The 27,888-nt window shown below is 44.0% G+C and overlaps 1 protein-coding gene across 2 annotated transcripts in view; it reads left to right on the top strand.

Annotated features, from left to right (window-relative positions):
• Nucleotides 1–26,890, top strand: part of LOC138785287 (septin-2A) — a 105,681-nt gene extending 78,791 nt beyond the window's left edge. For both annotated transcript variants that reach the window (XM_069961097.1, XM_069961098.1), the window contains 2 exons: nucleotides 7,766–7,839; nucleotides 24,403–26,890. In XM_069961097.1, coding sequence (XP_069817198.1) covers nucleotides 7,766–7,837 — 72 coding nt within the window. In that variant the 3' untranslated portion in view covers nucleotides 7,838–7,839; nucleotides 24,403–26,890. The remainder of the gene's footprint in view (nucleotides 1–7,765; nucleotides 7,840–24,402) is intronic.
• The last annotated feature ends 998 nt before the right edge of the window (nucleotides 26,891–27,888 follow it).

Below are 27,888 nucleotides of genomic sequence, written 5' to 3'. Positions count from 1 at the left end.
GCTTTTATATCGTAACAAGCTCTGGTAAAATGAAAGCTGTGATCGAATGCTGTGGGTAAAGCTAGACAGTTTTTGTTTCAGGCTGATTAATAAATCTGGGTGATTATGAGCTCTTATTTATTTAGCAGGCCATCTTGTCGGTAACCTTCAGAAACACAGATTGTCGGCATAAAAGACCACTGGGTCCTTCTTGTCTGCCTTAATAGTATTCCCCTTCTTATCTTAGGATAGATATATGTATAAACCAGGCAGGTTTACATTTAGTTATTGTAGATTTACCAACCACATCTGCTGGAAGATTGTACTAAGCATCTACTACTCTTTCAGTAAAGTAATATTTTCTCACGTTGCTTCTGATCTTCCCCCCAACTAACCTCTCAATGTGTCCTCTAGTTCTAGAGTTATTTTTTTCTAAAAACACTTCCCTACTGAACCTTACTGAGGGTGTTATTACAAAGGCCGATGGGTGCCGGATAATAACTGTAAACGAGCGCCGAACTGCTAGATCGGCACTCGTTTACTGGGCCTATTATACGGCCCGATTATAGTTTAACAAGGGCTGCATGGACATCGTTACCGATGTCCTTGCAGCCCTTGTTTAAACTTTATACATTACCTATCCAGGCTGTAGGGCTCCTCTTGCGGTCTTTTTCTCCCCGGGTCCTGCGCTCTCCAGCTTCAGAGGAGCCTGTCTGAGCTGACAGGCCGCTCAGCCAATCAGTGGCCGCGGCGGTCCCGGCCAGTGATTGGCTGAGCAGCCTGTTAGCTCAGACAGGCCGCTCTGAAGCTGCAGCGGGATCCAGGGAGAAATAGACCGCAAGAGGAGCCCTACAGCCTGGATAGGTAATGTAAATCGCCTGTCGCCGGCCGCGCACCACTATTACACGTAGCAATGAGCGGTCGGTGCCCGACAAGTCTTTCCTGATATGGTTTATGGCTGACATCCTCCACCACTTTTGTCTTTGGACCCTTCTATTTTAGCTATATCCTTTTGTAGGTGAGGTCTCCAGAACTGGACACAGTATTCCAGATGTGGTCTCTGTGGTTGTACACTATAAAAAAGCTGTGACAGGTTCTCTCTAGAATCTTTAAATGCTTAGTGACCACCATTATGTCTTTTAACAGTGGTTATTAATAGGGCTTATTCCAACCAATACAAGGGTGAGTAAACACAGCGTAATTCCCGCCGTGCTCAGTGTGCTGCTGTAAATGAATGAGAGGGCGCGCACTAGTCCGCTCCCTCTCCTCTCCGCTCAAAGAAGTGACATGTTACTTTGAGCGGAGAGTGGCGGCAGCGGAGGAGCGTGCGCCCTTTCATTCATTTACAGCAGCACACTGAGAGCGGCGGGATTCCATGGTGGAGAGGTCCGCCGCAGAATTACGCCGTGTTTACTCAGTGTGAACTGGCCCTAACTGCCAGGTCCAAAGAAACCTCCCAGCATGGCAGTTTAACCTGTTACATGCCGCGGTCAAATCATGTGTGTTGCATGTAACAGACTAGCTGATGTCTCTTATGCTGCGTTTACACAGATATTTATCTGACATATTTTGAAGCCAAAGCCAGGAACAGACAATAAACAGAGAACAGGTCATAAAGGAAAGGCTAAGATTTCTCTTTTTTTCAAATCCATTCCTGACTTTGGCTTAAAAAAAATTGTCGGATAAATCTCTCAACATTACTTCATCAGTAGTCCAGCGATATGATTGCCGACTGCTGATAGTTTTCTTTAGCATCTTGGGGCCCCATGCCTGCCATGTATATGCTATATATAGTTGTGTTGGAGGCATGGCTATATAGATTGCCTGTCAGCATTATGCTACAGTAACAGTGCAGTGTATTGTATCCGTGATCAGGAGATTGCTGGTGAAGGGAAAAAAAAGGGTTAAAATATCATTTAAAATATTCCCCCCTAACCTATTCTTACATTTCCTAATGTAAGATACGGGATTCTCTTGTTATGGTTCTTACCCACAAGGGGGAGCTGTAATACTTCTTCAAATCAAAATGACAATGGAGAATAAAATATATATATATATATATATATATATATATATATATATATATATATATATATATATATATATATATATATATGTGTGTAATATATGTGTGTGTATATTATATATATTTATTTTTACGTATTTTGCATAATTACACAGACAGACATTTTGTTTAGGATCTGATGTATGGTCTTTAATCCCCTGACTTAACTGCTGAAAAATCTATTTTTCTTTATTGACTATTATCATCATCATCATCATCATCATCATCAGTGATACTGCATTGTAGTGTTAGGCCCGGTTCACATTACATTTATACATTTATGATCTCCATCATGCATATACAGTGAAATGGCATATACTACAGGCTGTCTGTACCTTAGTCCAGGGGTTCAGTAGACCCCATGTAGTGTGCGTACGAGTGTGAGTATGAGTCGTAGAAAGGTGTGAGAGTCTACACTATTCTATCCCACAAATGTAATTTATACCAGTGGAATAGTAAGCTAGGTTTAGTCTATTGAAGTTTATGGCTACGCCATGGTATATGTTTATATATCTTTTTGGTGATGTTTTAGTTAATACCAAAAACAAAAACCATAATGTGTACAGGGCCTTATAGCTTTACCTACAGTAATGCAGGGCGCACACCACCATCACGCTATCTGAGGCATGGATATGTCTGCACCCTGTTAGAATCCTACGTTTTTCTCCCGTCCGCTCTTTTATTAGAATTTTCCACTATAGCAGACCCCTTTAGGTGGTGTGACATCATTGTGTCCATAGGCTTTGTTTATATAGCAGCCTCTTTATCCCGATAGGATGGATGATGGTAAGCCTCAGCTTCTGCTGGCCGATTCCCCCTTTGTTGGGTCACATGCCTGTCCAGCCTGGTGTATTGAGCTCGGATTCATATATTAACAATGGCTGCAGTTGCTTTGCTCCGGCCGGCTTTGGTAGCGATGGCTGAGCTCACACACAGTCACGTCACACTGGTTATTCACTGGTTTGCACTCTGCTCTCAGACTGGAATCCACTGCACGTTGTTATTCTTGGCCTAGGGTTTTGCCCCATCCTTCTCCCAATGTCATTGTCCAGGCATATGGTATTTTTAAACCAGCACAGCAGCAAACATCGTGGGAACATCCTGTCAGGCCGGGGCTCCTCCTTATTTCTCAGATCCATCCTTTACACTCCTTAGCCGTTTTGTCACTGTCCAGACAGACACATGGTGTATGCCGGGGAGTGACTGCACTGGGCTATGTGTCTGTAGTCATTGGCATTTACTGTGTTTTTCTGAAAATAAAACAGGGTCTTATATTATTTTTTTCTCTGAAAAAAATGTCTAGGGCTTATTTTCGGGGTAGGTCTTATTTTCTGAGGAACATAGTATGCCCCTATACTGTAGCCCTACTCTATACAGTAGTTAGCTGCCATACTGTATGTCCCACAGTTATTAGTCGCCAATATTGTACGTTCCCCTGTAGTAAGGGTACTATTACACACAGCCATTTTTCAACAATAAATGATCTCAAACGACCGCTATTGCAAACAACCTGAAATCGTTCGCCCTATTACACGGAACGATGATTGTTACTTATGATCGCTCTTGTGGTCGGCTTGTCTTCGCTATTGCATTCGCCGCTACTGTGAACGACCGAACGACGTCTTATTCCATGCGAACGATTTGCGAACAATCAACGATAAAAATAGGTCCAAACCTATAAATGACTAACGATGTTGTTGGTCGTTTAATCGTTGGCTCCCATTACACTAAACGATCTCACGTTGTTTTTTTTTTTAAAGATAATCGTTCTGTGTAATAAGGCCCTTAGGCCTCCATACTGTATACCTTTCTCCCCCCTCTGTAGTTCTCCCCCCATACTGTATACATCCCTCCCCCTCTGTAGTTGTCCCCCCATGCTGTATACTTCCCCCACTGCATTAAGTCCTCCTATAGTGTATATCTCCCTCCCCCTCTTTAGTTGTCCCCCCATACTGTATACCTCCCTCCCCCCATAATGTATACCTCCCTTCCCCTCTGTAGTTTTTCCCCTCCAATACTGTATACATCCCTTCCCCTCTGTAGTTGTCCCCCCCCCATACTGTATACATCCCTCCCCCTCTGTAGTTCTTCCCCATACTGTATACCTCCCTCCCCCTATGCAGGTAGTCCCCCATATTGTATACATCCCTCCCCCTCTGCAGGTAGTCCCCCATACTGTATACATCCCTCCCCCCTCTGTAGTTCTCCCCTATACTGTATACCTCCCTTCCCCTCTGTATTTCCCCCACCATACTGTATACCTCCCTCCCCCTCTGTAGTTCTTCCCCTATACTGTATACCTCCCTCCCCTCTGCAGGTAGTCTCCTATACTGTATACATCCCTCCCCCCTCTGTAGTTCTTTCCCCATACTGTATACCTCCCTCCCCCTCTGTAGTTGTCCCCCCATACTGTATACTTCCCCCACTGCATTAAGTCCTCCTATAGTGTATATCTCCCTCCCCCTCTGTAGCTTCCCCCCCCATACTGTATACATCCCTCCCCCTCTGTAGTTGTTCCCCCCCCATACTGTATACATCCCTCCCCCTCTGTAGTTGTTCCCCCCATACTGTATACATCCCTCCCCCTCTGTAGTTGTTCCCCCACATACTATATACCTCCCTCCCCCTCTGTAGTTGTCCCCCCCCCCCATACTGTATACCTCCCCCCCTCTATATTTCCCCCACATACTGTATACCTTCCTCCCTCTCTGTAGTTCTCCGCCCCATACTGTATACCTCCCTCCCTCTCTGCAGGTAGTCCCAATACTGTATACCTCCCTCCCTCTCTGTAGTTTTCCCCCCATACTGTATACCTCCCTCCCCCTCTGCAGGTAGTCCCCATACTGTATACCTTCCTCCCTCTCTAGTTCTCCGCCCCATACTGTATACCTCCCTCCCCCTCTGCAGGTAGTCCCAATACTGTATACCTCCCTCCCTCTCTGTAGTTCTCCGCCCCATACTGTATACCTCCCTCCCCCTCTGCAGGTAGTCCCAATACTGTATACCTCCCTCCCTCTCTGTAGTTTTCCCCCCATACTGTATACCTCCCTCCCCCTCTGCAGGTAGTCCCCCATACTGTATACCTCCCTCCCTCTCTGTAGTTTTCCCCCCATACTGTATACCTCCCTCCCCCTCTGCAGGTAGTCCCCCATACTGTTATCATCCCTCTCCCTCTGTAGTTCTTTCCCCATACTGTATACAACCCTCCCCCCTCTGCAGGTAGACCCCATACTGTATACATCCCTCCCCCCTCTGTAGTTCTCACTCCGTACTGTATACATCCCTCCCCCTCTGTAGTTGTCCTCCCCCCCCCATACTGTATACATCCCTCCCCCTCTGTAGCTCTCCCCCATACTGTATACATCCCTCCCCCTCTGTATTTCCCCCCACCATACTGTATACATCTCTCCCCCCTCTGTAGTTCTCCCCCATACTGTATACATCCCTCCCCCCTCTGTAGTTCTCACCCCATACTGTATACATCCCCGTCTGCAGGTATTCCTCATACTGTATAGCATAGGAGATTGTCGGCAGAAAAAGCCCCCCTGGTCCATCTAGTCCACCCTTGTATTGTTTCCTTCTTTATTATGTTAGGATAGATATATGTATATCCCAGGCAGGTTTAAATTCAGTTTTCGTAAATTTACCTACCACATCTGCTGGAAGTTTGTTCCAAGCATCTACTACTCTTTCAGTAAAGTAATATTTTCTCACCTCCTTGTTCTTGAGTTCAGTATTTTCTTATAAACTCTTCCTTCCTGAACCTTATTTAGTCCTTATTTAGTGCTGGAGCATGTAAGAGATGTATAGTATGTAAGAGAACCATGATGAAAACCATGATAACCCATTGCTGTTGCCGCGTCTAAACAGTCATTTCATCATCATTAGAATTTCCAGTTATGGAATAGCTCAGAAACTTGGCAGAAGATTTTCAGGGGCATTCATAGCGATTCAGTATAGAGTTAATCCTCTGATCCTCTCCCTTTAGCAGTGGAAATGTCTGGTTACAAGTGGCAGGGTGTTTCATTATGAAAGCCACTGCCTTCTAATCCGTTCCACTGTAGAAGGTGACTGTGTACTGTGTATTTCCACTGCAGGTCACACCTAACCGTTCAGCGCCCACCTAAAGCCCTAGCGTATTACATTATATGTATATATATATATATATATATATATATATATATATATATATATATATATATATGCAGGTTTTCCCATAAGAAAATATTGATATGCAGACAGTTTCTTTCACACCCCAAAAATGTTTTTTTTTTTTTTTTTATTCTAAATAACATGTAGAACAGATAAAACGAACAAGGAGAAACAGCTGAATATGTGATATTATAAGTTACTGTACAGTATAGCAATCAGCATGTGGAGTATAGTAAATGCAAAAAAAGTAGCAGTAGAATGGAGATGCAGATACCCACAATGCAGTAGCGTAGTACAACAGGCTAGAATAGAGAAACGGGGCTTCTGTCAGAGGTCTCACATGACAGCAATGGAGAACGAGTGTGTGCTCAGCCTGGACCAATAAGGAAGTGAGAATCATAGAGCTGTGCAGGAGGACAGTGACAGGAACCTTTTTATACAGCAGTGTGGATGGAGGAGTGTAAGTGCAGGCACATTATAGCAGCAGTGTGTATAGCTGAATGTAAATGCAGGCACATTATAGCAGCAGTGTGTATAGCTGATAAACAGGACAGGATGTGTGGGCACATAAATGCAGCACCCTCTGTCCGGGGAGAGATGGGTTACAGCTATGGAGAGATTACCTCCACAGTCCTGTCCCCTGATGTAAGCCCCAGCCTGAAGTAGATCTGGTCCGATTTGGAAGGTGAGGGAGACTTCCTGGGTTAGAATACAGGGCTGTAGACCCTGCTATGCAGACCATGCCCCTCCCCCACTTGCGCTACCACCCAGTACAGGGAGCTCTTAAACCAAAGCAATGCTCTTAAACCAAGTTACAATTTTGAAAAACTGGGGGCTCTTAAACCAAAACGCTCTTAAACCAAGTTACCACTATATGTGTATGTGTGTGTGTGTGTATGTATATATATATATATATATATATATATATGTGTATGTATATATGTATGTGTATATATAATATATTATCATAACTTATAATTATTTATTTAACTTTCTGGGTATGTGTTTGACTTTTTTACTTATTAGTAACTTGTCCCTGGCAGGTCTCCTCCCTCCTTAAGAACTGCAGATCTTAGCACACTAGTCCCAGCTTTGTTGGCATGTGTCCACTGCAAGCAGAACCCCAACGGGAGGGGGAGGTGGGCACATTTCCTGACTGTACCCAGCTAATGGAAATTCACTTATTAACTAGGACAAGGGAATTGGCGGCCAGACTGTGATAAAAATAAATACCTAAAAAAAAAATCAAGAGCAGTAAAATTAAAAAGGCGACTTATATTTTTCATTCAGTTATTATATATGTGAGCGTTAAGTAGTTAAAACAACTATGAAAAAAAATAATATATATATATATATATATTTTTAACCGTGTCCTGTTTTAAAGCTTATTCTCTGTTATGTCTAAGAGGTCCGTTGTAGCATTCCATTACTCAGAGCGCTGAATATATTCATTGCCAGTGTTGGGTTACTGAATCACCATCTCACTGGCTCATGAGTTATTGAAGTCCTCGGCGGGGTTCCTCCTTTATTGTTCATTAGATCACCTTCTTTGTGTTGGTTGTTTTCCAGCTACGAAGAATGCAAGAGATGATCGCACAGATGCAGGCCCAGATGAGGATGAAGCCCCCTGGAGATGATTGAAGGTAAGGCACACCTCTCACTCTTCTTCAGGCCACCATGTATGGGAATACTAAGTTTTCCTTTAACCCCTTAGTGACTGCCAATACGGCTTATTAAGGCGATAATGGGCTTTATTCTGATCTCATCGGCTTTTTAAGTCTGGATCAGAATAAGTGTTTGCTGTGCTCCTGCGCCAGCATTGCAGGGGATCAGCTGTCAGTATGACAGCTGATCTCCTGCTGTAACTACTCGGAGCGGCAGTTTATTGCTCCGGGTAGTTTAACCTGTCACATGCTGCTGGCAAATCATAACAGCAGCATGTAAGGCTGGGTTCACACTACGTTTTTGCAATCCATTTTTGCTCTCTGTTTTTTTGCAAAAAACTGATAGAAAAAACGGATGCAAGTGTGTGCATCCGTTTTGATCCTTTTTTCCATTGACTTCTATTATTAAAAAACAGATTAAAACGGATCCATTTTTTAGCGGACACAAAAATGAGGTCGACCACGTTTTTGTGTCCGCTAAAAAAAACTGATCTGTTTTGATTAATTTTTTTTATATTTGAAGTCAATGGAAAAACGGATCAAAACGGATGCAACGGTTGCATCCGTTTTTTTAATCAGTTTTTCATCCGTTTTTTTTTTTGCAAAAAAACTGATTGCAAAAACGTAGTGTGAACCCAGCCTAAAGAGGTTATATCTTCTGATCGGAAGTCACGCCGTGAGGTTCCGGCTTCTGGGCAATTCTGGGGGCTTTTTGAAGGCCCCTGGGCCTGCCATGGATATTCCTCTATACAGCCATGCCAGCATAATGCTGACATATACTGGTTAATGTGCACTAGTGTACAGTAGTGGAAAAGTGGAAAAGAAAAAAAGGCAATAAAACATAACATAACCCCCCACTAACAATAATAAAATTACATTGTATTCCCAATACAGAACAAACTATTACATAAACCACAAAAAAAACTATACATATTTGGTCCGTAACGTCCCAAGCAGTAAAACTGTATCATTAGTTATACTGCACGGTGCACGCTCTAAAATGAAAAAAAAAAAAAAAAAAAGAGATCAAAAAGTCATATATATGTACAACTTGGTATCAATAAAAACTATAGATATTCCAGGAAAAAGATGAGCCAAAAAGCTGCTCCGCTATGTAAAAGATAAGAACGCTATAGATCTTGCAATGTGACAACATTTTTTTCTGGGAGATTTCTCAGGAAGTTTTTTAGGGATGAGGGAATTTACAGTAGTAGCGCTTACTTTTCAGCTGGTTGCCTTTGAACTCCACATCGGTGCCACTCTGGGTGCAGTCCTGCGAGAAGTTTTTCAGGACTCCATTCAGCTTTTCCAGGCACCCAGAAGGGCACAGAGCAGAGTTCAAAGGCAATCGGCTGAAAAATGGACCGCCTAGCCTAGCGAAGCACTACTACTGTAAATTCACTCTTCCCTAATATGTGGAAAGTGCCAAATTGGTAAAAGTTTAAAAAAAAAACTATACAAATTTGGTATAGCTGTAATCGTAGTAACCTATAAAATCCATTGATCGTTATTTTTACCACACGCTAAATAGCATAAGTTTAATATAAAAAAAAAATAGTGACCAGGATAGTGACCAAATTTACCATTGGCAACATTCCTAGATTCACTGCGGTTGAGAATCTCCCTGAGGTCCACTGTCATTTCTCTAGATTTTAAAAAATGAGCTGGGTCATTAAGGCCCAAAGCAGCTGCAGCACTAAGGGGTTAACATTCCCAACTTCTTACCGAGACTGACCGACCAGTCCAGTTGAGACGTCTATTTTCTCTACCTCATTCACACTGGTCAGTCAGTTTGTGGTGAAACCTTTCTGGAAACACAACAGTAAAACTCTTCTCTTGACTTGCTGGATTTAAGATTTTCATAGTTTTTCTTATAGTCTCCTCGGTGACCTTATTCCTGGAGACGACATTCCGTGACCAGAATAACCAGCTTCACCCCCACCTCTCCATATGTAGCTCGCTACAACAACATCTGTGTGTCTAGACCCTTGCCGCTAAAGTCTAGTCAGCCGGGCCAGAACTGGCTTCACATTAGTGGGTCTTAAAGCAACTCTGTACCCACAATCTGACCCCCCCCCCTCAAACCACTTGTACCTTCGGATAGCTGCTTTTAATCCAAGATCTGTCCTGGGGTCCGTTCGGCAGGTGATGCAGTTATTGTCCTAAAAAAAACTACTTTTAAACTGGCAGCCCTGTGTCCAACGCCCGTGGCTTAGATTGTGTATGCATTAGGCTGGCACCACCTCTCTGTCCCTCCTCCTTGCCCTCCTCATCATTAGAAATGCTCCAGGCAGATTGCCTCCTATTCCTCACCTGTGTCAGCACGGCACATGGGCTGGATTGTGCAATGTTCAGACAGGAGAAAATGTTCTAGGGGCATTCCTAATGATGACGATAGTGGGGAGGAGGGACGGAGGGGTGGTGCAAAGTTAGGGCACAGACACTCCAAGCCACGGCAGTTTGACACAGGGCTGCCAGTTTAAAAGTTGTTTTTTTGGGACAATAACTGCATCACCTGCCGAACGGACCCCAGGACAGATCTTGGATTAAAAGCAGCTATCCGAAGGTACAAGTGGTTGGGGGAAGGGGGGGGTTCAGATTGTCCGTACAGAGTCCTTTTAATTTCCAGATCCAGAAATCCTTGTGTTGTCCTTGTATTGTTTTCATGCACTCCTTTTATGCATATGTCTATGTCGTGAAAAGCATTGATTTGCTTTCTCTTGCATTTCCCATCACCTAGCAAAAGTTTAGGTTTGCCTCTTTAAGTACATGCACTGTGTGCTTCCTCCTCCAAGTGAAAAAAAACAAAAAACCTCCAAAACTACAGTAATCAGTAAATAGACATTGATTCGGGATCTGTGCTTTGTATCTTTCCACTCCCTTACTTCCTCCGCTGTAAGCCTGCAGACAGGGCTGATGCACAGCGAGGACTACTGTAACATCCATCTGCCTGACAGCAGACGTTTCCTTGACCGGGTTTTGGGCCGTTGGTTTCATTCTGAGCACGTGTGATACTTAGCTGTGTTTGCATGAGTGGTGTCACAACCAAGTACACATAAGGCACATCACATTGACAAATCACTGAGTGTCCAAGGGATTTCTCATAAAACAGCTGGATCAGAGGATCTAGATCAGGGATCAGGGAACCTTCCGCCATCCAGCTGTTGCAAAACTACAATTCCCATCATGCCTGGACAGCTAAAGCTTTGGCTGTCCAGGCATGATGGGAATTGTAGTTTTGCAACAACTGGAGGTCCTGAGTTTGACTCTTCTGATCTAGATGATGATGAATATAGTTTGTGTTTATGAGACAATACCATTGCATATAAAAAGCTGCTTACCGACCCTCTCCAGCTACAGAGCTTTAAGCCCCCAAATTATGCTCCTACCCCTTAGAGCAGTGATGGGGAACCTTCGGCCCTCCAGCTGTTGCAAAACTACAATTCCCATCATGCCTGGACAGCTAAAGATTTGGCTGTCCAGGCATGATGGGAATTGTAGTTTTGAAACAGCTGGAAAACCGAAGGTTCCACATCCCTGACTTAGATCTTAGAAAAAAATTCCATTCACTGAGCAGCCAAGCAGTGACTCTGACCCGGGTCATGTTTAGATCATCTGTAGATTGCACATATGGTAGGCAGCTGTCTATAGTCAGATGACTTCAGTAGCAAGCAAAGGGCTGCCCTTTCAGCTCCTAAGTGTGCCGGATGGATAACAACATAAGTCACCGTTACTCTCCTAGATAGCATGTTCCAGAATTGTTTATCAGAGTTTGCTATTACACGAAAAGAATATCGTGCAAAATATCGTTATATCGTTCACATTTAAGCAATGTATGCAGGCAACGATCAAACGGCTAAGAAAAATGTACCGTATTTTCCGACTTATAAGACGACCCCTGACTTTAAGAAGATGCTGTGGTCAGGCAGGGGTTAACTGCAGCTAAAGGAAAAAAAAACAAAAACACAGTTAACGCACCTGGGGGCCCGTTCCCGCCATTCGCGCATCTCCTGTCCTGTTCTCGGCCTGCACCGGAGATCCCCGAAGCTCTCCTGGGCAGCCAAGTGTCTCATTGGAGAAGCTCAGGGACGCTCAGCTGCTGGGAGAGCTTTGGGAGAATGACCGCTCCTTCGGGTACTTCCCCAGCCTCTGCCATTCTCCCAAAGCTCTCCCAGCAGCCGAGCGTCTCCAAGCTTCTCCAATGAGACGCTCGGCTGCCAGGAGAGCTTTGGCGATCTCCGGCACAGACAGTGTATGTCACACTGCCTGCGTCGGGAATGGAACAGAAGACGTGCTGCTGCCGGGAACCGGTCACAGGGGAGTTAACTTTTTATATATATATATATATATATATATATATATATATATATATATATATATATATATATATATATATATATATATATATATATTGGTCACCACATACGGTTAGGATGTGGCCATTTTTAGAAGCCGACCCCCGAATTCTACAGTACTTGTATGTCGTTTTCAGTTGTGGTACATCTCAAGTCTTCTAGTCCAATACTTATCAGCTGCTGTATATCCTGCGGGAAATGTTTTCTTTTCAGAATAACAGTGCTCTCTGCTGCCACCTTTGTCCAAGAGAGGAACTGTCCAGAGAAGTAGCAAATTCCCTCTGCGGGACATACAGCAGCTGATAAGTATGGTAAGACCTAGATCATTTTAAAATGGAAGTAAATTACTAATCTATATAACTTTCTGACACCAGTTGATTTGAAAGAAAAAGATTTTCGCTGGACTACCCCTTTAAAATTCCTGTTCACCAACCAGTAAAATCTTATGATTTTGCATTAAATTATGCAGAAAAACTGACTTTTTTTGTAGAATTTTCATAATACTACTGATTTTCCATTTTTCTTTTAAAGGGAACCAATCACCCAGAAAATCAATGTAAAGACAAGGATATGTGCTGATAGATCACCCAGCACACTTCCCAAATATGCCCCTGTAACCTCTGTGCCCCCCTCAATTAGACAGTAATCTTACTTTGTTCAGGTCACGCACTGTATGTAAATTTTTGCTAAGTAGTCCTGGTGGGCGTATGTAGTCCTGGTGGGCGTATGTAGTCACGGTCCGGGGGCGTATCTAGTCACGGTCCGGGGGCGTATGTAGTCACGGTCCGGGGCTGTAATCACGCCCAGAGGGGCGTGATTCGGAGGCTTGCGGTCCAGTGACGTCATCCGGCGGCTTGCGTTCCACGTCGCGGCCGCGCCGACGTGTTCGGGAACCCGGGCATGCGCAGTACGGCGGGAGACGACGCTGACGTACTGCGCATGCGCGGGTTCCCGAACACGTCAGCGCGGCCGCGACGCGGAACGCAAGCCGCCGGATGACGTCACTGGACCGCAAGCCTCCGAATCACGCCCCTCTGGGCGTGATTACAGCCCCGGACCGTGACTACATACGCCCCCGGACCGTGACTAGATACGCCCCCGGACCGTGACTACATACGCCCACCAGGACTACATACGCCCACCAGGACTACTTAGCAAAAATTTACATACAGCGCGTGACCTGAACAAAGTAAGATTACTGTCTAATTGAGGGGGGCACAGAGGTTACAGGGGCATATTTGGGAAGTGTGCTGGGTGATCTATCAGCACATATCCTTGTCTTTACATTGATTTTCTGGGTGATTGGTTCCCTTTAAATACCAAATTTCAACAAATTTCCTGGGCCTTAAAGAAGAAAGTATCCCAGTTATTATGTTATCCTTCATATTTCCCTCTCCGTATATACTGTAACATTTTCCTTCTCTACATGGAAAATCGTGTCATTTTGTAGCCTGGTAGATCCTGTCTGTAAACCATCACTTGGCACTTCCCGGGGCCTTAAATTTGGTAAATGAAAACAAAGTTATAAATAGGATTTATATGAAAGTAGAACCTTGGCTGGGATGAATGGACAGACAAGTGCCCGTTTGTCCTCCAGCAGCTTTCACTTTTCCTCTCTTCTTTTTTTTTTTCTTTTCCACGATTAAGAGGTCTCTTCCTGCCGACATCTGCGGCCAAATAAAATCTCCTCTATGTCCTCGGCCACTAATCAGTAATAAGGACAAGGTCTGCCTGTTACTAGCCCTCAGCTCCGTTGTTGAGTATGCAGGTGTAGCCTGGCTTCTAATCTTTTTCTGTAATAGTGAACACTGATGTTTTTGGGTATGATGGGCCTTTTTTTTTTTTTTCTCTATGGCTTTCTTTCTTTCTTTCTTTAACCCCTTAACGACCGCAGGCGTACGCCCCCAAAACCCGTGCCTTAACGCAAACGGGCGTACATTTACGCCCGCGGTTTCCCCGATCGCTGCGTGTACACACGCAGCGATCGGGGAAGATGGCCTGCTATAATGTATAGCAGGCCATCCCTGCTTGTCGGCACGGGGGGTGATTAACCCCTCCCGTGCTGACGATCGCCGCTATTGGCTGATCAATTCAGATCAGCATATGGCGGCGATCTGCAGCTTTCCGGGTCACCGGTGACCCAATGGCCCGGAAAGCAATGGCGGTCGGTGCTGTCCGAGGACGACACCGACCGCCATTACTGTTAAAAGTAACGGTGGCCACGGTGCCACGTCCCGATCGCCGGGACCGGCCGGCCAGGAGCGGCCGGCCGATCACGGCGATATAAGTACCCCATGAAAGGGTTAAATACCTGCTGTGGACACCTCAGCTAGGTAGCTGAGGTGTCCAGAGCAGGTATTGACCCATACTCACCGGATCCAGCGTCCCGATCGCGTCTTCCGGGTTCCGAACGCGACTTCCGGGTTCCGAACGCGTCATCGTCTTCGTCGGCGTCTACGTCTTTTTCCGGCGGTCCCCATCGGTAATCATCGGCTCCAGCGTCGTCAAACTTCGGCTTTTTCCGGAATTGGCGTTCTGCTGCCCCCTAGCGGCTGATAAGTGTATATAATACACATATCAGTAGCTATAGGGTTGAAGAAAGATTTTTTATTTTTTTCCCAATTTTTTTTTCTTCTATTTTCCGCACCCTATCGCCACTGAGTGCTGATCAGCATCGCACGTAAGTGCGCCGCTGATCAGCAACTCCTCCTTTTTGGCGTAGAGTGTTTTTTTCCTATATCCTACAGCCACGGTCTGCTGATAAGTACCGCACATAAGTGCGGCATTTATCAGCAATTCCTTTCTTGGCGTAGTTTTTTTTTTTATACTTCATGTTAAAAAAACATGTAAAAAACACCATTACACTACACGGAATAAAGTTTGACACTACACCACTACATACCCCATATACCAATCCCCGTATAAAGATGACCCCCAGGGTGTTTTCGGTGTCGGACGCATACGCTATTATTGCCTCCGACACCGAAACAGCCAGTGAGGATGAATGGGGGGGTCCTTTGTTCCTCCATTCATCCTCAACCTCATCATCCAATGACGTATCTGGGGGTAGCGTAGCGTACGCTGCCCCCCAGACACGTCTTTTCCGCCAGTACCGTCCTAATAAGAGATGACGGTATGGCGTGAAATTCTACAAACTCTGTGAGAGTACCTCAGGGTACACTTACAGATTTAGGGTACGTGCACACTGCGGAATGGCGAAGGATAACCCTTTGTGCATTCCGCAGCTGGCACCTGCCGGCGGACTGATGCAGGCGCGCGTCTCCACCCGTGTCATAGACTCCATGTTATGCTTGGGCGGATTCCATCGTCCATCCAAAGAATGAACACATTTGACGGAGAGCGGAATCCGCCCGTGCATAGAATGGAGTCTATGACACGGACGGAGACGCGCACCCGCATCAGTCTGCCGGTGGGTGCCATCTGCGGAATGCACAAAGGGTTATCCTTCGCCATTCCGCAGTGTGCACGTACACTTAGAGTGTGTGAAGGAAGGGACACCCAAATCCAGCCCCAAGATGCCCCCAGATGCCCCCTCCCCCCCCCATCCTCAGAGTTAGTGGGGAGATCGTTCGGGAACTGATCTTCCCACTGCTGGATAAAGGTTACCACCTGTACGGGGATAACTTTTATACCAGCACCCCCTCTTCTGGTCCCTCGCTGCCTGAGCTACTGTAGCTTGCGGCACGATCCGTAAATATCAGAAGCAGTAATAAAGCCCTAATATTTAGCAGCCATGGAGCGGACCCAGCGCTTCTGGATATGAAGGACCCCGTATCGCACCAGGACAACATTCTCCAGGTGACGTCCCCCACAATGGAAAACAGGAGACCCCAGAAGAAGTGCAGAGTGTGGCGTAACAGGGGGATCAGGAAGGACGCCATTTTCCAGTGTGACACCTGTCCTGATCCCCCGGCCTCTGCATACTGGATCGCTTCAAGGCGTACCACACGTCACTGGGGTTCTACATTATCTAAATTCTGTCCCTTATTCCTATTTCAGGGGTCACGTTGATCCAGGGATTATTCTGATCGCCATTATGGAGTCGGGAAGGAATTTTTCCCCTGTGATGAGGCTACTGTCGTCTGCCTCACGAGGGTTTTTTGCCTTCCTCTGGATCAACACAGGTTGAATTTGATGGACATCTGTCATTTCCAACCTTTATAAACTAATAATTGGCCTAATACCCCCAAATAAATTAGAATTGTCCCTTTTCCCCAGCTAAGTAGGTATGGCCGCCATTCCCATTAGAGGATGCCATGATGCAATTACAGAGCCTCTGTGCGGCCAGGACAGTAGAAACCCCCGACAAGTGACCCCATTCTGGTAACTACACCCCATAAGGAATCTAACAAGGGGGGCAGCGGGGATATGGCCCCCTGGTGACGGCCACATTTGGGACGTGAAAATGAAAAAAATTGTATTTTTTATTTTCACGGCACATGTTCTACATATGTGCCTGTTACCAGTGGGGTCCATATGCTCACTGCACCCCTTGTTAGATTCCTTATGAGGTGTAGTTTCCAGAATGGGGTCACTTGTCGGGGGTTTCTACTGTCCTGGCAGCACAGGAGCTTTGTAATTGCGACATGGCCTCCATCCTCCATTCCAGCCTCTAAATGGCGCTCTGTCCCTTTGGTGGCTTGCCCTGTGCCCATATGGCACATTATGTCCACATGTGGGGTATTTTCGTACTCAGGGGAAATTACCCTACACGCTTTGCGTTTATTTTCTTTTTTAACCTCTTGTGGAAATGGAAAAAAATCAAGGCTAGACCAACATTTGGTGTAATTTGTTTTAAATTTTTACTCTAAATCATTAATCTTGTCTTGATTTTTTCATTTTCACAAGGGGCTAAAAAATAAAAAAAACACAAAATTTGTAGAGCAATTTCCCCTGAGTACGGAAATACCCCACATGTGTACATAAAGCGCCATGCGGGTGCAGGGTAAGCCTCCAAAGGGAAGGAGCGCCATTTGGTTTTTTGAGGCTGGATTTGGCTGGAATGAATTTCGAGGGGCCATGTTGCATTTAAAAGGCCCCTGTGTTGCCAAGACAGTTGAAACCCCCCACAAGTGACCCCATTATGGAAACTACACCCCTCAGGGAATGTAACAAGGGGTGTAGTGAGCATATGGACCCCACTGGTGACGGGCACAAATATGGAACAATGTGGCGTAAAAATGAAATATTACATTTTTTACACTATAATGTTGGTCTAGCCTTGAATTTATTATTTTCACAAGGGGTTAAAAGAGAAAAAAACACACAAAATGTTTAGAGCAATTTCCCCCGAGTCCGTAAATACCCCACATGTGGACATAAAGCGCCATGTGGGCGCAGGGCAAGCCTCCCAAGGGAAGGAGCGCCATTTGGATTTTGGAGGTTGGATTTGGCTAGAATGGATGATGAACGCCATGTCGCATTTATAGAGCCCTTGTGCTGCCAAGACAGTGGAAACCCCCCACAAGTGACCCCATTCTGGAAACTACACCCCTCAAGGAATCTAACAAGGGGTGCAATGAGGATATGGACCCCTTGATGACGGGCACATTTTTGCCGTGAAAGTGAAAAAATGAAATTTTTCACTTTCACGTCACATTGTTCCACATTTGTGCCCGTCACCAGTGGGGTCCATATGCTCACTGCACCCCTTGTTAGATTCCTTGAGGGGTGTAGTTTCCAGAATGGGGTCACTTGTGGGGGGTTTCCACTGTCTTGGCAGCACAAGGGCTCTGTAAATGCGACGTGGCCCTTGAAATCCATTCCAGTGAAATCCAGCTTCCAAAAGCCAATTGGCGCTCCTTCCCTTTGGAGGCTCGTCCTGCGCCCGCTTGGCACTTTATGTCCACATGTGGGGTATTTCCGTACTCAGGAGAAACTGCGCTACATGTTTTGTGTTTTTTTTTTTTCCTTTTATCCCTTTGTGAAAATGAATAATTGAAGTCTAGAACAACGTTTTAGTGTAAAAATTACTTTTGTCTTTTTTTCACGCCATATTGTTGGGAAAATCTGTGAAGCACCTGTGGGGTCCAGATGCTCACCGCACCCCTTGTTACATTCCTTGAGGGGTGTAGTTTTCTGAATGGTGTCCCTTTTAGGGGTGTTTTTTAGGTTTTGGCACCCCAGAGCCTCTGCCAAGCTGAAGTGATACAGTCAGAAATGACCAAATATAACGGAGCCATTGAAATTCACTAGGCGCTCCCTTATATCTGAGGCTTGTGGTTGCGTCAAATAGCGCAATAGGGTCACATATGGGGTATTTCTATAAACTGCAGAAACGGGGCAATAACTATTGGGGTGCATTTCTCTGGTAATAAGTTTATAATTATGAAAAATATTGGATTACAATAAAATCTCTGCACAGAAAATTAAAATTTTCAAATTTCTTACACACTTAGCTTTTATTTCTGTGACTCCCCTAAAGGGTTAAAAACTTTCTGGATCTGCTTTTGCAGAGTTTGGGGGGTGCAGTTTCTGAAATGGGGTGCTTTGTGGGGCTTTCTAACATACAGGCCCCTCAAATACACTTTAAACCTGAACAGGTCCCTAAAAATATCTGATTTTGAAATTTTACTGAAAATTTGGAAATTTGCTGCTAATGTTTTACGCTTTCTATTGTCTAAAAAAAAATGAAATATAGTTTAATAAATGCCGCCAACATAAAGTAGACATGTTGCTAATGCTATTTAATATATAATTTATGTGGCATAACCATTTTCTGTATAAGCAGAAAAGGTTTAAAGTTGGAAAAATGCATTTTTTTACAATTTTTCACGTTATTTTGGTTTTTTTCATAAAGATTCGTTATAAGTATCGACTCCAATTTACAAGAAATGTGAAGTACAATATGTCACGAGAAAACAATCTCAGAATCAGCCGGATAGGTAAAAGCATCCCAAAGTTATTAATGAATAAAGTGACACAGGTCATATTCATAAAATTTGCTCCGGTCCTTAAGGCCATTTTAGGCCCGGTCCTTAAGGGGTTAAACGGGTACTCCGGCTAAAATCTCTATATAAAAAGTTATATAGATTTGTAATTTACTCCTATTTAGGTACTTACCAGCTGCTAGATATTCTGCAAGAAGTGGTGTATTCTAGTGGTACTTTAAATAATATTTAAAGGTAACCTGTCAACATACAAATTCTATGTAAGCTATTGGCATCATGTTATAGAGCAGGAGATGCTGAACAGAATTATATATAACTTTATGGGAAAGGATTCAGGATAACTTGTAATTGATTCAAATCTCTGATGAATCCAGACCATGAATGACCCCGCCCACTGGACGACTCCTCACAGAATGAGCAGGCATTTTAATCAACGTGTTACAAGTAAGGCCTAATTCACACGTCCGTTCTGTCCGCAATTGCGGACAGAAAATATAACCAATGTTATTCAATGGCCCCGTTCAAACGTCCGTACGTTTATACGGGGCCGCGATCCGTGCAGCAAAAAATCTATGTTGTAATGCGGACCATTTTTTTGCGGCACGGATCGCAACCTAGTGCTCCGTGGAGCACTATGGATGCACATTCATAGTGTAGCGGACTGCACTACGGGTGTGTGAATAAGGCCTTATACTGAATCTTTTCCCTCAAAGATATATATCAATCTGCTCAGCTCTTTCTGCTCTATTAGATAGCATAGTCATGGTGACAGGTTCCCTTTTAAATAAGTAGTTAAACCCATCCCAATGCTGCCACTTGTGGTCCTCTGTTGGTCTCCAGCCTCTCCAGGGTCCTGTGATGTCATCATCCAACAGGAACGGCCCTCTCAGCCTATGAGGGACTTCAGCTGTGTATCACATTGAACATAAAACCATGACATAACAGTATTGCTCCGCTACAGAGATCTTTACATTACAGGAGAGCACAACCCAGTCACACAGATGCACATCATAATGGAGCTAGGAGTGGACTGAATTGGGGAAACAAAGCATTATTGTGACAACACCACAAAAGCATGCATATGAGGAGTTAAAGGGGTTATCCAGCGTTAGAAAAACATGGCCACTTTCTTCCAGAGACAGCACCACTCTTGTCTCCAGGTCAGGTGCGGTTTGCAATAAAGCTCCATGCACTTTAATGGAACTGAGTTACAAAACCTGCACCCAAACTTAAGACAAGAGCGGTGCTGTCTCTGCAAGGAAGTGGCCATGTTTCTCTAATGCTGGATAACCGCTTTAAGCTTTGTCTGCAAGATTATCATGACGCCATTGCGATAGAGCACAGCCTTGGAAAAAAACAAACCACTATCGCAATATAATCGCAAACAGTTTTGTGACTTTATATCACAACAGAACACGGCTAAAAATAATAAAAAAAAAACAAAAAAAACTATATAACAAAGCATCCAAAGTCAATGTCAAATTGTATTGTGATATTATCAAACTAGAACAGAGCCTGAGAATAATGGCAGGCTGTATTGTGAGATCATAATGGAACACCTCCAAGTACTACAGGCAAACAACTAGACGTCTGTCTAGGAAAAGAGACAAACTATTGTGACATCATCAACATAGAAATGAACTCAGACTCCTGTTTCGGGTGGGGGGGGGGGCTGTTACTGTTGTTTCTAAGAGGGACGTCTTCATCTTTGTCAGCAGGTACAGCAACACCCTAACATGTAGGCCGGATCCGGGACTATAGAATTTTTAGAGTGGGGGGAGAGAACACTCACAGCTGTTGTGTTTTCTATAGCTGCTTCGCTCAATATAGAGTTCTATTTAAACAGTTGGCTGTTTTTGTTGCTTTTTATTGGATACGTGACGTAAGCAAAATTGCAGGATCAGTGACTTTGGTAGAACTCCACCTGGGTTTGAGTATACACAGAAGACAGCAAAGAACTCTACAGCTCCTTAAAAATAATTTCATTTCTTCATTCAGATGTTTAAAAAAAAAAGTAATAATAATTGTTTCGGACCTGTGTTCGAAATGCGTTTTTTTAAAGATATGAATAAATGAAATTATTTTAAAGGGTACCTATCATTTAAACAAACTTCTTACATGTTATAGGTTTGTATCTATGGGTGTCTGGGTGCTGAGACCCCCGCCGATCGCTAGAATGAAGGGGCAGGTGCGCTCATCTCCGCTGTCACTGCTAACGTAGCAGTAGACGGAATTATGATGGAGCCCTATGGAACTTTCACTAGACACTATTACTGGAAGTTCCATAGGCTCCATTATAATTCTGTTTAGCAGTAAGAGCGGAGGTGAAGTAGCAGAGTGCGGGCTGCTCTTCCTTTCTATTGATCGGAAGGGGTTTCAGCACCCGGACTCCCATGATACAAACCTATGAGATGCCAGAAGTTTGTTTAAATGATAAGTGCGCTTTAAAGGGGTTATCCAACGCTACAAAACATGGCCACTTTCTTCCAGAGACAGTACCACTCTGGTCTGCAGTTTGGGTGCAGGTTTTCTAACTCAGTTCTATTGAAGTGAATGGAGCTTAATTGCAAATTACACCTGTCCAGGAGACAAGAGTGGTGCTGTCATGCAGCCATGTTTTTGTACCATTGAATAACTCCTTTAAAGAAGCTGGAGCGTTCTTTGTTGTCTTCTGTGTGTACTACAACACCCTTGAATCCTGGGTCATCTCTCCCATGCTCTGATAACCAATTGCTGTCAAGAAGTATACGTTGGGGACTAGTCTCATTGGGGCCATGTTCTTACAACGGGAAAATGGTGTCTGTCTTTCTTGATAGCCGTCATTTTGCTGCCTCTTTTTGTAACAGACTGGACCCAGATATTGACCTAACCATTATAAAGTCACGGATCAGTCTTCTCTTGTACGGATTACGTCTCTAAAGTGTTCTTGCATTCCTTAAGCTGTGGTGTAATGACTAGTAGAAGTGTGAATACACACAGACCTAAAGCCACAATGCTGACAGTGTACCCAGCTGTACGCCGGACTGCTTTCTGAACTCTTAAGTGGTTTGCAGTGAAATCCTGGTCAGGGACTATAGACATAACATGTTTATTTGCCCCTTTTACCACGGCTGCAGATTTTAACCCTGTAATGACCTACAGCCAGCTGTTTATGCTGGAGAAGGTAAGAGCACACAGCTGTCCTAGATGAGTCGGGAACCTGATTCCACACTCTGAGACTCTCTTCTTAATCTTTTAGGCTACACACACATATCTGTCATCTTGATCATTAGACACTTGACAGTCACAAAATTGCATAAAAGTAGCTTTGACAATCTAGGGACATTTAGGCTAGAAGTGTTGCGCTGCCACATCTTCACTAAGGACCGTGAACGTGATCCGACTGCAACCTGAAAGTTCCATCAGCATGACAGTCAGTGGAAACCTAAACCTGCTGGATTTCTGTATGACCACATTCTCTATCGATAGTTGTAATTCCAGCAGTGCAACATTGCAATCTATTGTTACATGACCACAAGTGGCTGTGTAGTTCTAGCCCAAAGTATCACAATTGTGTTACAAAAAGCTGCACCCCCAATCTTGGGTATTATGCAAAAAATATGGTCCCATACTGCTAATAGAGATGAGCGCAGCATGAGCATGCTCAAGTCTGATGATTTGGCATTTGATAACTGGTGGCTGAAGAAGTTGTATAGAGCCATGACGAGTCTGGGAAAAACATAGATATGGCCTATGGCTGTAACCATGTTTTCCCAGACTCCCTAGGGCTGCATCCAACCTTTTCAGCCCACCGGTTATCAAATGCCGAACCATCGGACTTGAGCATGCTACCGCTGATGCTAATGCCAAAAGTTTTTTTCTTTGTTTTTTTTTTGTTCTGGTAACGATCATTTGAAAATGGTACAATGCGAGTCCCATAGACTCGCATTGACTGGCAATTTCATATATTGCTGCTTTAGCTGAGTAAAGCAGAAGTTAGCGGTCACAGTGCTTAGAGTTGCGTGTTATTTTTGAATGATCGTTACCCTTTAGGGGACGTTCACACTTACCGGAACCGCAGCTGAACACAGCATCAAATCTGCTGCGGGTCCTGTAGGTGTGAACGCACCCTCAAACTGGCTCTACATATTATTATATGTGTCGACCAAACTCAGTGATTTTGAACAACTATTATATGTATAGTGGCATCACCCCCAAAGATGATTGAGGGAGAGAAGGTTCGGGTATGTTGGATTTTAACTGCCGATCCTTATGACCTTGGGTAGATAAGCCGCCATATTCACATTTGGCCAAACATGCATGTGTTTGGGGAATCGGGAGAGAGAGATGTCGGCCAAACCACAAGCCTTCAGCCAAGGGTCCTATTAGACAAGGCAATTTTCACCAATAAACAATCGCAAACAAGCAATTTTTAGGATGGACCTGAAATCGTTCTCTGTAACACACAGAGCTATGTAATTATGATGATTACTATGATCATTTAGCAAACGATTAGCGATGATTTTACGGTCGGCTTAAAAGATGTGATCAACGACACAAACGATTTTTCGATCGTTGCCTGCATACACACACAAAGATTATCTCTTAAATTCAAACAATATAAGGACTTTCCGCAGAATAATCATCTTTTGTAATATCTTTTGTGTATGGCCAACTTTGGGGTACAATCTCACAGTGCAGAAGCTGCATGCCATTTTGTGCTATCAAGTCCTTTGCAAGGTTCTTTTCCATAGAGGTTAAAGGAGAAGTCCGGCGATTTATAAAATCTTCATCATTAGGAATGCCACTGGAACATTTTCTCCATGCTGAACATTTGCACAGGTGCCTTAACAATCCAGCCCATGTGTCCGGCTGTCACAGCTGAGGAATAGGAGGCAGGAGTATTTTCTATATACCCTATCAGGTTTTCCCTGGGTGGACGGCCACATTTTTGCACCGTCACTGCTTGGTGAAGAGGCTGTACAGCTTTTCGAACATAATAAAAAACATAAGTTCAGTACAATCTGTGAACTAATGCAAATGTGCTGTGAAGAAATACATTGAACCATATAAAAGTTACAAAAACAAGCAGCCTAGCCCTACTCTCAGAATATCCTCTTCATGTGGGTACTGTAGGAAAACTTTTTATCCCGCAGTTTTTTGATGCACCTGGAGTTCGTCCCCCACTATTTGCACAACCTTTTAGCATATCCTGCGGTAGCTTTCTCCCAACTCTTATACAAAGATTCTACCTGTTCTCACTGTAATTGCTGTTTCTCTTTCTTGTCTCTAAACAGGGTCCTGGAGCAGCATCAAGCCGATCCCACCCAGATGAGATTTTCACAGCTGGGCTCCAAATGCGATGGAACAAGCCCGGCCCCTCGTTGGCTTCTGTCCTCCTTTTCTGTCTTTGCTTACTTGTAGCCGTTTAACTTTGTCTGTTTTTTTATACTCACGTATTTGATATTCGCTTTCAGCATATAACCTAAGTGGAAGAGGCACAGGCCCCTGGCTCAATTTTTTTAAATTTTTAACCCCTCTGATAGAGACCGATCCTTGCACATATCTGTATCTGCTGTCGGTACCTGCACTGTCTATATAATTATTGCTAACGCCTTCAGTCTCAAGACGATTTAATCACGGATATTGCAACTATGGAAATAACGTTTCACCAGCAATCTTGTTGTATGTAAGGTACGATCCTGGTTTTATTTCCAGGAAAGATGGAACCAGGGGCTGGAGGATTTCATGGTACCTGCTCTTCCAAGTGCCTTCAGAAAGTACGGTTCTGTCCGTGACTCCTTCCAAGGACGTTGTGTACAGATGACAAGTAATTGCTGTTAAACCAACCGGTGCCTTAATGATATTTGACCGTCTCAGTGTAACACCATTAAACAATGTAGGGTTTGCAGCCTTATGCTTCTCCTTTTCTACAATGGTAGTTAGTAATCACAGAGGATTATCTGTGGAAGGGAAGCTTCTTGCCCCGGGCACAGTGCTGCGAGGAAGGTCTGAACTTTTGTGAGAAACCTGCTGACATACCTATCTCAAGCAGCATTTTTGTCCTTAAGAAATAGCATAAATTGCAAGCTGGGTGAAAGTGAAGATAAAAATCAGGCATGCTGCGGTCAGAGCGACCTCCGAGCGTCTCCCACACTTTTATCTCCAACATATTCTGTATACTGTATTTCTGCAAGCTGGGCCTGGAAAGATTGGGGAAAAGTGTGTATGCTGAGCAGTTGGGTGTGCTAGATAATCGGGCATTACTTCTACTCTGGGTCATATTAGGCTGAGTTTACATTACATTTTTGCAATTTTTTTTTTCATCCATTTTTGCAAAAAAGCGGATGAATTTATGTGCATCTATTTTGATCCATTTTTTCCATTGACTTCCATTAAAAAAAAAAAAAAAAGGATCAAAACGCATCAATTTTTTTTAATGTACACAAAAATGTGGCTAAGTACGTTTTGTGTACGTTAAAAATCTATAAAGGAAGAATGGATGCGCACAAATGCATCCATTTTACCATCGATGTTTTGCAAAAATGGATGAAAAAAAACAGATTGCAAAAACGTCGCGTGAACCCAGCCTTAGATTAGCTCTTACAGAGCACGAATCCTGACTCCTTACAGGGGATGTTTAGCTGTGGTTTATTTTCCTTGGATCTTGCTCCTTGGATAGGGGGGCTGGAGTAGTCTTAGACACACCTCCTGTCTCATCATTTGCCGAGGCTGCAGCTCTGCCTCCTCTGTATGGCTGCAATTCTATCACAGGCTCACCAGGATGTCAGAGCTCCGAGCGGTTAATCCGACTACAGAGAGGGCAGAAAGATTATAAAGTAGAGATTGCTAAAAAGAAATCATTAGGTAACTGCTAAATACATACTGAGGCAAATGAGTCTTAGGCCGCATTTATATGGTCTGTGCTGTGGACCAGATTCATGGACCTCCTGCAATCATGTATCTTTGTGAGGCCGGGAGCTCTGCAAATTTTTAAATCTTTGGCACTCTACTGACACAGCCAGACGCACGGCTGTGTCAGTACAGTACTACAAGTACTGCAAACATGCAAAGTGAATGTACCAAATAGTGATTTTTTTTTTCATGTTACCTACCTGCATGGAGTTCCCGGTGTCGGTCTATTATCCAAAATGTTGCCTAGTTCCCGTGATCAGTGCCAGTTCCTTCATGTGTATCAACCTATTCTATGCACTAGAGGTAGGCCTGGTGCCCCCATTGTAATGATACTCCCTCCCCTCTGTGACATGGCCAGGCTTGATCCTAATGGAGGTGCGTCACTGAGGGGACGGGATATTGTTACCCTGGGGGTGACTAGCCTGCCTCCAGTGTATAGAGCAGGCCGGTGCATAAGAAGAAGGCAGCACTAATCGCTGGAACTGGGTGGTGTTTTGAAAAATGGACCGTGCCACTGAGATCTCCACACCAGCACCAACTAGGTAATGTTAAAAAAAAAAAAAAAACACATGTTCCGTGCACAGACTGTATTTGCGGGACGTGCGAATGCGGCCCAACTAAGAGGGTGCCAGGGGGGGTCGCTTCAATTCCTCTTTAAAGGTTGTACTCTCTTCCTGCTGTTATGTCTTAGCAGAAGTGAAGGGTTAAACCTGGCGAGATTTGACTTGTTATATATTAAGTTATGTAGTAAGACATTCCTTCTACTTTTGGATATTTTTTTTAGCAGGTGCAAAAACCATAACGCATGACTTATTTCCTTTCTTATTTTAAACTCCGACTGATGTAATATCTAATAAACTGTACAGATGAGCCCTTCTCCGTGTGGTGCTTTTCTGATAGTAACTCCTGAAGTGTAAAGGAATGTGGAGACCAGACGCTTGCAGTATGTGACCTCTTCTGACAAGGCTCGGAAAATCCATGGCCGGCGAATCCCAAGCTTTTCTTTTTCTAGAAGACTACATAGTAAATTTTTAACTTTAAGTGCCCATCTATACACTTTGACAGTGACCACCGGAACCATCTGCCCTTTGACTCGTGGCTGAGGTTTATGTAATCATTGGAGAACTACTAAAGTTTCAAAAAGTTTTTCAAACTTTACCATAAAACTGAAAAAGAACTGAAGTGTGCGGCCTTTTTAGATCTATGGCAATTGTAAATGTATCTCTTAAATCAACTGGTGTCAGAAAGTTTCCCAGATTTGTAATTGATTTCTATTTAAAGGGCAACTATCAGCAGGTTAGAGGAAACCAACTTGCTGATAGCTTTCTAGTGGGCACGGGGTGCAGAGTATAATTGTGTGTCTCTTGCCTTCATCCTCAGTACCGTTCCGGTGCTGTTAATTCTTAAATCCAGTCTCTGAGCCGTTAGGAGCACTGAGAACAGTGGTCCCTTCCCCATTGATAATCAATAGTGGGGTAATAATATGTCAGAATATTTTACTACTGATATCCCGACATGCGGCTGCGACGTATTTGGTTATTGCTGTAGCCATGTTGCCAGAAGATGCCAGTTTCCCTGACTGCTTATGTGTGTGATGGATTCAGGTACGACAATATCCACCAATCTAAAACCTAGGAACCTTGTACCAGAAAAGTGACGAAATCTCACTGTTGAGGATGGAAACATTTTATACCTGACTCTTAATACCAACAAATCATTTGGAGAACCTTATATTTCCTAGTCTGTGCTCCTACAGTCCGGTGCTGCTGGGGAGGGTGCAGACACATAGAATAGTGTTTTTGATGTGGCTGCCAAGTCATCCACTGATGCAGCAGCTGTTGCACTGAAACTGAAAGTTGTTCCAGCCA

Source organism: Dendropsophus ebraccatus, chromosome 3 (assembly GCF_027789765.1).
Source record: "Dendropsophus ebraccatus isolate aDenEbr1 chromosome 3, aDenEbr1.pat, whole genome shotgun sequence".
NCBI lineage: Eukaryota > Metazoa > Chordata > Amphibia > Anura > Hylidae > Dendropsophus > Dendropsophus ebraccatus.
The sequence above is the reverse complement of the archived record's forward strand: the minus strand, read 5'-3'. Positions and strand labels throughout refer to the sequence as shown.